The sequence below is a fragment of the Haliaeetus leucocephalus genome, unplaced genomic scaffold (genome assembly GCF_000737465.1).
Source record: "Haliaeetus leucocephalus isolate CR32 unplaced genomic scaffold, Haliaeetus_leucocephalus-4.0 Scaffold200, whole genome shotgun sequence".
NCBI classification, from domain to species: Eukaryota; Metazoa; Chordata; class Aves; order Accipitriformes; family Accipitridae; genus Haliaeetus; species Haliaeetus leucocephalus.
The window spans coordinates 717,850-731,503 of NW_010972636.1; the positions used below are offsets into that span (position 1 = coordinate 717,850).

Consider the following 13,654-nt stretch of genomic DNA (forward strand, 5'->3'; position numbering starts at 1 on the left):
GGGTGAGTGGGGAGGCTTGCGTATCCGCGGCGGACCCCCGACACCCGCCCCTGGCACTGCTTGGCCCCCAGCCACGTCTCCCTGCCAGCGTGGGGGGTAAACGTGTAACGGCGCCCGGGTTCTCGCGTGTGACGCACGCGTCCTGGCTGGCACGAAGGGGTACATCTCTGTGGGGGGCTGGGGCTGTCGCCTCACCTCCACCCGCTCCTGGCTGGTTTTAGGGCGCAGGAGCTGCCCTCACCCCACATCTGCTTCTCGCACAAGCCAAGCGCTTGCCCTGCCTTGGGGCTCGCATCTCCCCGGCAGTGGGGCGTGGGCGGGGGGGGCAGTCCCGGCTGCTCGGGATGAGCAGAGATGGATCCCTACTGCCTGCGAAGGGCAAAGGGCCCGAAGCCTCCCGGCCCGCCCAGAGGCCGCGGAGATGGGCGGCGAGCTGCGGTGGCGCGGTGTAAGGTCGCCCTCTGCTGCCTCCTGCCGCACGGCTCCTCGCTCGGCTCCGGCATCCCACTCCCTCCGTGACCTCCTCCTAGGTGCTGGGGCTGCCGTCGGGGTCGTGTGTCGTCGTCGTCCCCCCGAAGCCATTTCATCGTCGGGCTGAACGAGCCCCGTTCCCGCAGCACCTCCTCCCCGGGCAAGTGTGCCTTTCCCCGCCCTCCCCCCAAACACCTTCCATGCACCAGGGGCACAAACACAGCAGCAGTATTTTAAGCACAATCTCACAATATCGACTAAAAGGGCCCCGTCCCCCCCCCCCAGCCCCCCCCCCCTTCCCCATTTCTTCCCTCGAGCTAAAGAAAAAAGCAAAAAGAAATCCTCATCAAGCTGTCAAGCTCAGTTTCCTGAAGGAATACAATTAAATCTCTATATGGCAACACGACCGTCAGTTCTTCTCCGTCTCAAAAGATGCTTCTCGAGCAGCGTTCGGCTGTTCCGCTCTTCTACCCCCTCCTCTCAGTTTTCCTTCCCTCTGCTGAGTGCAACAGAGGCTGCAGCTTCGCAGCCAAAAAAAGGTGCGATTTGGAGAGTGCAGTGCGACGCTGTGAGTGGCAGAAGTGAAAAGGCAGAGAAGCAACCCTCGAAAGCCTGCCTTCTGCTGCATCGGGTGTCAGCCTTGGCAAAACCTGAACTTCCAGAATTTTCTTGCAAAATTAAAAAAAACCCAACAAACAATTAGAGGACCTGTCGGATATGGTTGCTGCTTTTCTTTCCCTTGTTCCCTCAAAATGAAAAAAAGTTCTTTCTCTTGCTTAACAGCACAGTCGGTGCACTCTGGGATGTACCTGCCTGCCAGTATATGGGGATGCAGTTTTGCAATCTCAGTTTGGAGTTCCCCGACACTGACAAGATGAAACGAATGCTAAGTACCTTGATGCTACTGCACTTGGAAGACCTCTGCATGAATAAATGACTTTTTTTCCTAAGCAAGCCTGGAAATTTATGTCTCCCACTCATTTTCCCCATTTGGGGGGTGCTTTCCTACTGCTGTGAGTTTGGAGGGGCTCCATTAAAATGAAGGGGGGGCACTACAAGAGAGGAGGGGAGTGCTGCTCCCAGCCCAGAGGCCCCCAGGTCCCAGGGCTGTCGTGGAGCTGAGCACCTGCCTGGGGTTGATCATCCCTTCCTCCAGCCACGGTGTTACTGCATCATCCTCCTCTACCCTGTTCTTGTCTGAGGCAGGTCTGGGTGGACCTCCAACCTGCTGCAGCACAGCGATTTCAGCGTTCACACCTCCTACAACCTGGGCAACAAATAATAAATATGATGGTTCCTAATAATAGCCCACCCTCTCCATCCCTGATGGTTTATGCATGCAAAAATGCTGCAGAGTCAGTTCACTATTCCCCCCGGTTCATTAAACCAGCATCTATTTTCCTGCAGATAAGACAATCCGTCAGGGGAAAGGATGATGGTAACTCATTTGTCACACTTGTTAAATGTAGGAAAGGCTGGCTTTGGGTCACTTCCAATTTTATGTCAGCTCTGCCTTTATCTGAGCAGCCCCATGCCTGCATGCCAAGCCGGGCGGCTCTCTCCTGTGTGGCATGGGAGATGGGGATGGTGGCACTGTCCCCGCAAGATTTTGCAGAGTTGGGGGGGGCGTTTCCAAGTGCAAAAGCACTTCCAGCAAGGCTTCAATGAGTCCCAATGAGTTATTGCAAGAGGTGCCAGGCACGTTGGTCCCACAGTGACCTAAATCTGCGGCTTTGAGCCCCTGGCACTGCAAGCAGTGTCACCCTGCATGAGTTATCCCCTGACCCCATCCTGCTGGGCTTGTGTTTGGGCTGCAAAGCTTGAGAGGTACGATGGGTACCCAGATGATGAAGGATATTGAGCCAAGACCTTGAGAACAGCCAATGTGAGCTCAGTGCAGGTACATGGAGAGGGAAAAGGTGATGTAACCTCATCTCTGCACTCCTCCTAACCCTAGGAGGATTTTGGGGTGACTACTCGAGGTCATGTCCAAACTAGCACCATCCCAGCAGGCTTTAATTTGCTCCTATTATCAGGGTGGCTGCAATGTGAGTCTTTTTGGCTGCACCTTCTTTGGAGGCATTGCCATCTTGACAGGCCACCTCCTTCCTCTGCCAGGGACAAAGGCTGGATACAGCCCCTAGATATGTTAGAATAGAAATGCCAATGGCTATGACTCCCCAGATCTTGCTTCAGGGGAGGGAGCAAGAAGTAACCAAGAGAGGTTGGGAAGAGTCTTGACCTCTGGATGAGTGATCATAGAGCAGTTCATGGCCGAGACACTTCCCAGGGCACTGCTAGTGGAAACTTCAGTGCAAACAGACCCTTGATCTAATCTGGCAGGGAAATGCCCTCCAGCGAGTGGAGACCAGGTAGGATTGCAGGGCCTTCTGCCTGTAGCTTCCCCCATAAATGAAGCCCAGGTGGGGGTGAAGGCATGGGGACCTGGGCAGGAAGGAGGTGACATCTCATGAGGCTTTCAGGGAAGTATCCTCATGGTTTGTCCCCATGGCTCATTATGGCACAGCCCTCACTGAGCACAGCCCAGAGAGAGCACATTGATTTAACCACGCACTAAGCAGCATGTCCTACGACAGCCTGTCTGCATTCCCCATCTCTTGCTGCACCTTCCCTTTCGTGGCGGACGCTGTTGCCTCCTCCTGGCTCCACAGCTGGTCTGCAGTGACCAGTCTCCCTTGGCACGAGGCCATCTTACAGCTGGAAAAAGATGAGGCAGCTGTGGCATATGAGATGAGATGAAGGGTCAGAGGGACTGAAAAGCTGTATTTTAGTCCTGGTCTTGCCATTCATTGGTGGTGTTTTCAAGTCAGGGTGTGTTGATTTGCAGCACCGCAGGCAGCTGCAGGCAGCTATCAGGAAGGGCTCCGAGCTCCTGCCTCATTCAGCAGCAAACGCGCGGCATCTCCGAAATCTGGCTCTCAGTAATGACCCTGGGAAGTGCAGCGGTAGCAGCAGGTTCAGACTGCGGCGAATTATTTCTGTCTTCAACGTTGGTCCTAGCAGGGGAGGGGGGACCTGCCCACTTGGCTGCCTTTGCCTGCTTCCCATTGATCGACCATCACAGGAGTCACTGAGGTCTCCGCTCTTAAATCTGGATAAGCGCCCTCCTTCACGGCTGCATGCTGCCCCGACCTGCAGCAGCACCCCTCACTCCTGATTTAAATCTCTCCCAAGCAGCCACTGGTGACATGAGCATTTTCTCTTGCCAGCCCGTAGGGACCAGGAGCCCAGCCCTCCTAAGGAAGGAATTAACCCAGCAGCATCCGATATCAGAGGTATCTTTTATTGACCGTTTACAGAAATACAGTAGCACTCGGTTTAGGGGGCTTGGGCGAGTTCTCCAGAAGGTGCCTTCCCTCTCAGCATTGCCAGGAGATCCCGAGGAGAAACCTGCTCTTTAATGCTTTGGGGTTTCTCTGGAGGCTTTGGGGCTCCCTAGCATGAACTTCCTAACACCCTCAGCTCTCCAGGGGTTGGGAGTTTTTTGAACCAGTGGATGAAATTCAAGAGAGGAAAAGAAAAAGAAACCCCCCTACATCAGGGGGTGGTGGGGTGGTCTGAACACACCTGATATGTTGTGAGCCAGCCCTGCTGTGGTCCCCATCCGTCACTGCACGTGCCTTCCGCTCGGCAGGACCCCACTGCTCCCCAGAGCTCAGCTGTCTGCCGCTAGGCGTGTGTCACTCTGGGCTTTGCACGCTCTTGTCACATGGCTTATTGGCCAGAAAATAAATATTTCTTGGTCTATTTTTCTCCTTGTGCATGTGTAAGAGTGAGACCCTTTCCTACAGCAGTTCACATACTGTTTGGGGGCAGGAAGGGTATGCTCAGCTGGGCTGATAAACTATTTTAATTTTTTATGTATGTATTTAACTGGCTTTTTTTTTTTGCAATCAAGGTGTAGGGTTTTTTTTTTTTTTTGCGTCCTTGCTACAAGAAACGACTGCAGACACTTCTGGCATAGAGGCATTTTGGCGGCGGCTGCTGCTGTTGGCCTCACTCTAGTAGTCAGTGAGGGGGTATCGCAGGAAGATGAAGATAAGGATAATACAGAAGGTGGCAAGGGCTGAGCTGGTGATGTTGAAAAGCCGGGCTGTCTTGGCATCTTCAACTGCTCCATTTAAGTCATTGAGGAGTTTCTTATCCCGGACCTGAGACCCAAAAAAATAATTAAATAAAATAACTGGGAGATGTATAAAAGATATAATTTGTTTCAAGCAACACCCACAACCCACAAAACCTAATGCACTTGTAGGGTACCTGTACAGTGGATGAGGGCTGGGCTGTGGCTCTTTGTATTTGAATGCTTGGGGTGCCATAAAACACCCCAAGGTGAGGTTTGCACCCCGGCTCTGCAATGGGTTGAGCTTGTGAAGCCAAGCCCTGTAATACCTGTAGGCTGGAAGCCCCTGGGAGCAGAGAAGACCTGGAAGAGTGATCCGTTGCTGTTACCAACCAGGCAAACCAGGTCCCTGTGGCCTCTGGAGTGGGGCAGTGTCATTCTGAGCCAGAGGGTGCACAAGGGAACTAAGGTGCCATTGTGCACCCCGTGCCCGTGGGCACTAAAGCATCCTTCCCACCATGTCATAGCCCCCTGGCCCTGCAGCACTGGGCTTTGGCTCACCCGGCCCACAAACAAGAAGGCTGGCTGCGGTTTTGGTGTGTATCCCCATGCCTCTGTCTGCGTTGAGGGGCTGAGCGGGCGAAACCTGGCACGGCATCCTACTGCAGCTCCGGGGCTGCGCACGAGTCTCCAGCATATTAAGCAGTCCTGGGTTAATGAGTTCCTTTTGCAGGTCTTATGCGGCTCATGTAGCATCTCTGCCACTGGCAGTTTTCAATCCTGACAGCGTGGTCTGCTCTCTTCATTATCCTGTGGGGTGGGACTTTCATGGGCTTGCTTTGGGACAGCTCTGCAGTGGGTAAGGATTGTGCATGTCCGTGTCACTGGCACGTCCCCACCTCCTCCAGGCTGCCAGGCAGCGATGGCACCAGCAGGCAGTGGATGGCATAGCTACGCAGCGGATGGCACTGCAAAGCAGCGATGCCACTAGCAGGCAGCGGTGGCATTACCAGGCAGCGGATGGCACTGCCAGGCAGGGCATGGGACTGCAAGGCAGTGCATGGCACTGCAAGGCAGTGATGGCATTGCAAGGCAGCAGATGGCACAGCCAGGCAGCGATGCCGCTAGCAGGCCGGCGTGGATGGCACAGCCAGGCAGTGCATGGCACTACCAGAAAACAGATGGCATCGCCAGGCAGCAAATACCACTAGCGGGCAGTAATAGCACTGCCAGGCAGCAATGGCATCATCAGGCAGCAGATGGCACAGCCAGGCAGGTGATGGCATTGCCCGCCAGCAGCAGCTCCGCAGTTTGAGCCCAGGATGTGTCCCTGTCCCCAAACTGTCCCTTCAGCCAGCACTCAGCAGACCCAGGCATCTGGAACCACGAGGATATGGGATGAAAGGACCAGGAGAATTTACCCCTCTTCCCTTTCCCGTATCCGAGCGGGGTACCCAGGGGCTGGCACGGCATGGCAGCGCCTGCTCGGCTGCCCGCTTTGGGGCTGGCGGCTTGCAGGCCGCGGGGCCGTGTGCCCTTCGCAGCCTGCCTTCGCTGCCGGCGGCGTGAGCCCTGCCAGGGCACTGCCGGCTCGACGCTAGATGTCGGTGGCAGGCTGCGAGAACCAGCCCCGGAGTCCTACCTAGAAATGTTAACAAGGCTTTCATCGACCAGGAGCTTTCTGAAAAGACTCTGCGATGGATTCAGACCACGTCTTAGTGACTTTTTCTCTCTCCCTCCTGCAGTGCTTACCCATGGGGCTGTCCTGAAAGTCTTCTGTGACTTGCTCGATATGGGGAAGGGTTGCTGGATCCCTCATTTCCACTGAGCCACGCTGGTTCACGGGGCCTCCAAAACCACATCTCAGACCCTCAAGCAACGTCCCCTCCTCCATGACACCAGTGAGGACCTCTCTGCACAAGCAACCCCTGCTCTTCATTAATCCTGGACCGTGCCTAGGGATGCTTCTGCTGGCATGAGGCCACAGGAGCCGGCACTGGCAGGCACATAGGGAAGAATGAGAGCTGTTTTCCTCCTTGTATTAAATTGTGCCATGCCATGTCCTCAGCCTCTGTTGTGTCCCGCTCCTGGGAGCCTGCAGTTGGAGCTGGGGCCATCCACCCACCACCTCCCTGCTGGGCACACGGCAGCTACGGGGCATCCTTCTGGGAGCGGGGACAGGGGACAGTCACAAATCACACATGGCTCTCTGGCGTGCTTGGCTGGTGCTCCCAGCAGCGGAGATGACATCTGGGAAGGCAGCGAGCTGGCAGCCTGGGAACCTGCACGCCTTTTTGTGTCAGCAGCATGTCCGGGATGACTCACCTTTGAAATTATTTGGCAAGTTTAGCATCCTCCCCAAAACCCCTGGGTGCAGCAGCAGCCGGCACCTCCTCACCCACTGGTGAGAAGCTGGGAGGTCCCTGCAGCCAGAGCCCCAGGGTGCTGCATTCGAGCCAGAAATACCACTCGCTGCTCCAGGTAGGCTCTTTGAAGCTCTCATGTGAGGCAAATCCTGTGTAGAGCAAATGCCTTTTGCCCCTTCCTCCACTGTAACCCAGCCGTGGCTGGGAGAGGTTGCTCTCTGCCACAGGCAAGCCGGTGTTTGCCATCAGGGTTTGCCAGGCAGACAGCGGTTTCTCCAGCAGACCGGCGTGGCCGGCACACCAAGCTCTGCAACCCTCCCACAGCTGAGCTGCTTGCTTTGCCTTTGTGGGGCCAGTTCCTCTTGGCCCCAGGACCTCTCTCCCACCCCTCGCCTCCTGCTCCTCCTGTCCCCGGGGCACCCTGCCACCCTTATTTCTGCATCCAGCCCTCTCCCAGTGCTCCCAGCAGCCTCTCCCACCTGACACCAGCTCACACTCATGACTGGTGCTTCAGCTCTTTCCCACGGCGCACTTCAGCAGCGCCTGTCCTTGACTTCCCCATGGCTCTCCCTTTGGCCCTGCTCCAGTCCTGCTGCTGCTGAGCATCTCTAGCGAGGGGCACTCAGGGCCGCCCTCTCCCCAGTGCCACCATTTCCTCCCAGTTCCTTTTTTTGTCCTTCCCACCTCTTCTCTTTCCTGCTGTTTGGGCCCAAACCACGGTACGACAGCCACCTTTGACTCCTGCCAAAGGGGCACCCAGCTGCTTCCTCTCCCTGCCCCTCTGGCCAGTTCCACCCCCCATCTCCCGCCAACCCCTGTGGCACACGGAGCTCTGCCTGCATCTCCTGTCTCTGGCAGTCCCCTGCCCTTTCCCTTCCCTAGCGCTCCCCCAGCTCTCTTCTGGCTGCTCTGGCCTTGGTCACCTGGATCCCTCATCCTCGACGAGTCCTTGGTCCCCTTTCTCTCCTCCCTTATTATTTCCCCATACACTCTATGGCTTCAGCAGTCGCCCTCATGCAAATCATCCTTTATTGTCCACTACAATTTATATTGCAACAGAGCCTCTAAGAGCCAGACAATTGCCAGGGCCCCTGTGGCATGCAAGTGCAATGAAAAGGATTTTCTCCTTCCAAACCACTCGCAGCCCTGGCCTCCTGCATCTCTCCAGGGCTGCCTCGCCTCCTCCTGCCTGGCCTTGCACCCCCAGATGCTTCCAGATGTCTCCCTTTAATGTCCTGCTGCGGCATCTGAGCCAGGCTCTGGAGGAGGAGTCCTGGAGAGCAGATAAGTGTTTCAGCTCCTTCCTCGCTTTGTCCTTAAGGAGATGCTGGTGTCTCTCTCATAGCCCAGCCTCAGCTTTTCCTATTTTCATGCTCCTGTAGCCACCACCACCATAATGTGCTGGCAGCTGATGCATGAGCTTCTGGGAGCCCTGGAAGCTGCTTCCTTCCACAGCCAAAGAGGAAAGCACGGTGAGGGGCAGGTCCCCAAGGTCACAAGGCTGAACTCCACCCAGACCCAGGTGTAGTGTTTCCTTAGCCACAGACTCTTTTCTCATCATCATTTTCACCCTTCTCACCTTGCCTAAAATTAGATGGGATTTTTGGCCCTGCTTTGCACTGAGATGTCTGGTGTGCAAGGATAATTACATCTGCTGACTGTGGGGTTTCCCCAGGCACTCCAAAGCACTGTGTGGTGGCCCCTTGGGAGATCCCACCCTGGACAAGGCAGAGCTCACCTCTGGTCCATCTTGGCAACTTATATGGTTCCTTTCCTCTTCCATGCCTGGCCTTCCATGAAAGACAGCCCACTTTTGTGCTTTAATGTGCCACCTGTCACCTCCCTGCTGCTCACCTTGTTCTCCACCATCTTATTCTCACCTTGTCCTCCACCATCTCCAGCGTGTGGGTGCCCAAGGGCTCTTTCTCTCCTCCCTCTGACCACTGTCCCATGCCCTTCCTCCCCTTGGGATTTTGCCTTCAGCTTCCTCCCCAGGTGCTCCCCTTGACTCCTATGACCCTGCTCCTTCCCGGTCCCTTCCCCAGCAGCCACCTCCCCTCTCCCTGCTCATTTCTGGGAGCAGGAAACTTGCTGCGTGAGTACGAAGTGCTGCCTCAGCTTGCAGGAGGAGACGAATGGTTTATTGATAACGAGCCTAATGAGGCTGTATTTAAGGCAGCCCGGCTTTTAGCATGCAGCCCACAGCTGGTTGTCTGTAAACCCATTTCTGTGCAGAGCTCTGCATCCCTACACATAAGGAGCTCTGGATGGGGTCCTTGGATTTATTTGCTCTGTGAGTTGGTCAAGAGCTCTCCAGCCCACGTACCTCCACCACATTGGCACTGGTGTCACGGGGCTTTCGCCCCTGTGTTTCACCCACCTCCAGAAACCGTTGCTCCTCCCCAAAAACAGGCTGAGAGCCTGCCTGAGAGGTTGGGTGCCACAGACTCTCTGGTTCTCAGGGTTAATAAATAGCGATAAATTTGTGCTGGTCTGCTTCCACTTGAAACAGGGAAGATCAACAAGTGGTGAGAGGGGAAGGCAAACAGCCATGCCCGGAGCTGTGTGCTAAGGGCCAGGCAGAGAGCAGGCAGGAGAGCTCAGGTGTCCTGGGGTGCTATCACACCGCATATTTTGGTGGCCTCGAGGGGCAAGAAAACTCTGCAAGCAACCCCGCGGGTTGCTGCTGGAGCTTAAAAAGCCAGCAGGGCTTCTTGCCATCCGTGCTGCGGCTTGTCTCACATCCCAGCTCCTCTGATCTACCGCCTCACGGCATAATGGGTACTGAGAAGGACTTGGCTCGCCCTGGCAGTCTCTGGAGACAGACCTCCTAACGACTGAACGAGATCTCCTGCCACCGGGCACTGATGTATCATTCATTACTGCTTGGAGATGGGAAAGAGGGAGGGAGGGAGCTGCCGAATATCAGGCCACGGAATTTGCTCCTGATCAAAACCAACTGAATCCAAAGCATTGCTGTTGGAGCAATCCTCGCATCTGTGCTGGTCTGGGGTTAAGGTTACTTTAGGGTTTCTAGCTTCCCTGGTCCTGCTGTTTATCTCTTCTTCCCCAGCACCAACACACATTTAGAGGTACATGTGAGTGCCTTGCTTGCGCTCTGGGAGGCTGACCTTGAGAAGCCTGAGATGCTAGAAATAACCCCCAAGGGATACATGAGCCCGTGTGACTCCGTTGCAGCCCAGCAAGCTGTGACTGCTGAGGATCTGGCCCGCTACGGGTGTAAATAAAGATGAGGCATGCCATCGCACTCTTATTCAGAGCCCTTGGCTAAGATGTCCGTCACACAGAGTACTTGGCTTGGATGTCACGGTCTCTGGCCTCACCTGACTTCATGTCTTTCTTTGAATAAGAGCATAAATTCTTTGGGGCTGGGGTGTTTTTTTGGCATTTTTTAGTAAATGGTGATCACCATGAAATAACATTTCCCTGCAGAAAGAAATCTAGAAGGCTGTAGCTCATGTGCAAAAGGCCAGGCAGACATGGAGGTAGTTTTCCCAGCTGTGGCTGAAACCAATAAAAGTGGGCATGGGGAAGGAGACAGCTTTATGGTAATATTCAAGTGTACCTAAGCATACATCTGGCTTCCAGTGTGGGCATTATGCTGCTGAAACCAGTGGAAATACTAGGGTGAGCTAAGATATATAATGAAACATCTCATGGACTTGGGGCACGAAGGAGCTACTGCTTTATTAACAGTATGAATCTGGCAAAAGCAGATGACATTTATGGCAGGGTATTGAAAATGCTATTTCTGATAATGAAACCGATGATTTCTGAGGGTGCTAGATGTTTCAGTTATTTAAAGGAAATGTAAAAACTGTAACCCAGGAACCGTTTAATGCCATCAGTGAGCTGATGGCCCTTCAGCCAGGAAACCTGTGCTCCACTGGCCGAGGGCTCTGCCATCAGAGGTCCCAGAAGGGGCTCAGGGAGGGGAAGATGTTGCTCCCCTCCTCTCCCTCCCACAGCACCTTACTCAGCCTCTGCAGAGCATAGACGTCCTAGAAGGGCTGGGATTTAAGTATCTCCTGCTCAATTGTCCTTACATTTAATTGCAGAGGAACAAGAGAATTCTGTTTAAAGGGGCATCTGTCCTCAGGGCATTTCTTGCTTCTGCTTTCTCTGAACTTCTGGGAAAAACCTTATTGACTGTGAAAGAAAAGAAAATAACAGGCTTCTGGAGAAATAAGCCTAACATCTAGCCTGGCTGGGATGTTGTGGAGGTCTCTGCAGTAGCTGTGAGCGAGGAAGGATCCCGTCTTTCTTAATGGCCCCGTGGTCTTCCCCAGGAGAGACCTTCTGCTACTGCCCCACCATCCCCACTGCTTCCCACCACCCATCCCAGCAGCAGCCTGCAAGGGCACTCGCCACCCCTTCAACCACTTGCTAGCTCTGTCCTGTGCCTCTGAGGGACAGTTTGTTTCTATTTTCCCCTGCCACAGAGTCACAGCCACTGGGGAGCTCCAAGACCAGAGCAGGGTTATTTCTACCCCCTCCACGCCTGTTTGGGTACCACCATTACATCCGATCAGCTACCACCTCCGCAGTCCAAAAAGTGCAGGCTGGTTTTTGCCAGCCATCTTCTATTTTCCTTTCCCTGATTTGGAGCAAATTTGCCCTTGTTACTTCTGGGCTTTGCCCTTCCTTCCACCTCATGTCAAGGATAGTGAAGGTCCAGCCTTTAAAAACCTTGTAGGTGGCTGACCCTACTCCATCCTGTCCCCTGGGGATGGGTCTGCCAGCTCCTCAGGCTGTCCTGCGGGACCACAGCTACCCAGCTACCCCCTGTAGCTGCCATTGTGTCCGGGTGACGTGACACCCTTTCTTAGCCCGCTGTAACCGTGCCTCTTGCACAGGAACGACACTGATCATTAAAGGCAAACTCAGACAAGCAAAGACATAAAAAATAAGGAGGAAGCCAGTTTCTTCCCTCGCTGGCTAAAAGAGTGGGGGGTGTTAAGGGACTCCCTCCCCACACTCGTGTTAGCCTGCTGCTGCCTGGCTTTGCCCTTGGGACGGTCCCGCTGGTGGTGATGCTCAGCCCTGGCACGATTTAAGCTAAGTGCCTTGCCCAGGCAGCAGCGAAGCCTGCTGCACGGGTGGTGGATGGGTGCTCACCTCCCATCTCGGGGAAGGGGAAACTGAGGCAGACACCACAGTGCCAGTGCTGGGTGAGCCCAGGGCACAGGTCTGCGGACTTGTCACCGAGCCTTTCTGCCAGAGACCCTGACGGGCACAGGAGCAGCCTCCTTGCAGTGCTGGGCACTCGCAGTCCAGCTCACGGGAGCTGGATGGGGTTAATTGATTTGTTTCTGTGACGAAGCCCATCTGCGCCCTGGCCTTCCTCTAAATGCTGCCTGCCAAAACAAATCAGCTAGCTCCTCTCCGGGGCCACCCAGCCGCCCCGGGCTCTCTGCACATCCATTCAGTTAGTTTTGCATCTGGCGGGCAGGGAAGGGGAGGGCAGCCCAGGCCCATCTCTCCCAGCCTTGCCGGGCTGCTCCCCCCTGCAGCTACCAGGAGTAACCTGGTCCCATCACCATCATGGGCTGTGCTCCACGCCATCGCCCTCTCCATCAACATGGCTCTATTTACCCCCAGCCCCAACACTGTGTGAAGCCCCCCTGCACTCTCTTCCACCTCCTCAGCTACCCGGGGCTCGTTCCCACAACGCTGGCTGGTCTCCAGGACTTGCCTTGGGATTTATAGGGGTTGGGGCAGCGGGGGTGGGAGCTGGCCACCAGCTCTAGTGTTTTAATTAGGGAGAGGGCAAGAAGGAAACAGGCAGGATTGCCCTGCCCCTTGGCAGCCTCTCCCACACTGCAACTGCCAGGTGTCGGCTGACACCGGCAGGTTGCTTCTTACTGCTTCTGCCCAACCACCCAACACTGCTGGATCCTACCCTGATGATCTCTAACCGATAGGATCCCGAAGAAGGGGCAGAGTGCTGGGGTGCCTGAGAGCACAGCATGAGCCAAGCCAGCTCCGTGTTGCCTGCCCGTCACCCTGCCGCCGCGGTACAGAGGAGGCTCCGAGGGTACCGGAGCAACTGAAAGCGCCGCCTCCTCCCCACCTGAAGCAACATCCAAATCATACCTCGGCTCTCCCCATCCCCAGAGGCTACAACCTCTCATTTGGGTGGCAAAGATGTGATTTACCCTCAAATGTTCCCCCCCTCTCTAGTCACCCCTTACCCCGTGCCTTGCGCTCAGTACTCACTTTCAATGAATAGGCCAAGGCGATGAAGCCGAGGCAGCAGAAGTTGAGGTATACAAAGTTGAAGATGGACCAGAGATAGTAGTCGTTCACCTCGGTGGTGTCGGGGTAGATTTCGATGACGGTGGTGGGGTTGGTCATCGTCTTCTTCTCTACCGAGTGCTTGCACGGGACTGCTGGCCGCAGGCTGTCCCCTTTGCAGCTCTTGCTCTCCATGAGATAAACGGCAGAAGAAGGAGACAGGACGGGCGAAGCTTGCCGGAGAGCCGGGGGCTTGGCGATGCAGGCGAAGCAGCCCTGCGGGGGTCCCTGGGGGGGTCTCGGGGTCCAGGCCACCCCCTCGAAGGGGCACGGTGGGCCCAGGGGGGGGTCCTGTGTCCTCTCCGTGGTGGCTGCCGCGGCGTCACCGCGCTCTGCCCTGGCAAAGCAAAAGGCCCCCTGTGAAAAATGGGGGTGAGGGGACGGAGAGGCCGGGGGGGGGGCTGGAGAAGAAAAA

General features: G+C 55.5%; 1 protein-coding gene across 1 annotated transcript in view; it reads right to left on the bottom strand.

The window, feature by feature from the left end:
• Positions 1–3,759: 3,759 nt before the first annotated feature.
• Positions 3,760–13,654, bottom strand: part of IFITM10 (interferon induced transmembrane protein 10) — a 10,435-nt gene continuing 540 nt past the window's right edge. Inside the window, exons 2-3 of the mRNA XM_010566001.1 lie at positions 13,162–13,576; positions 3,760–4,643 (exon numbers count right to left, since the gene is read on the bottom strand). Coding sequence (XP_010564303.1) covers positions 4,494–4,643; positions 13,162–13,576 — 565 coding nt within the window. The 3' untranslated portion in view covers positions 3,760–4,493. The remainder of the gene's footprint in view (positions 4,644–13,161; positions 13,577–13,654) is intronic.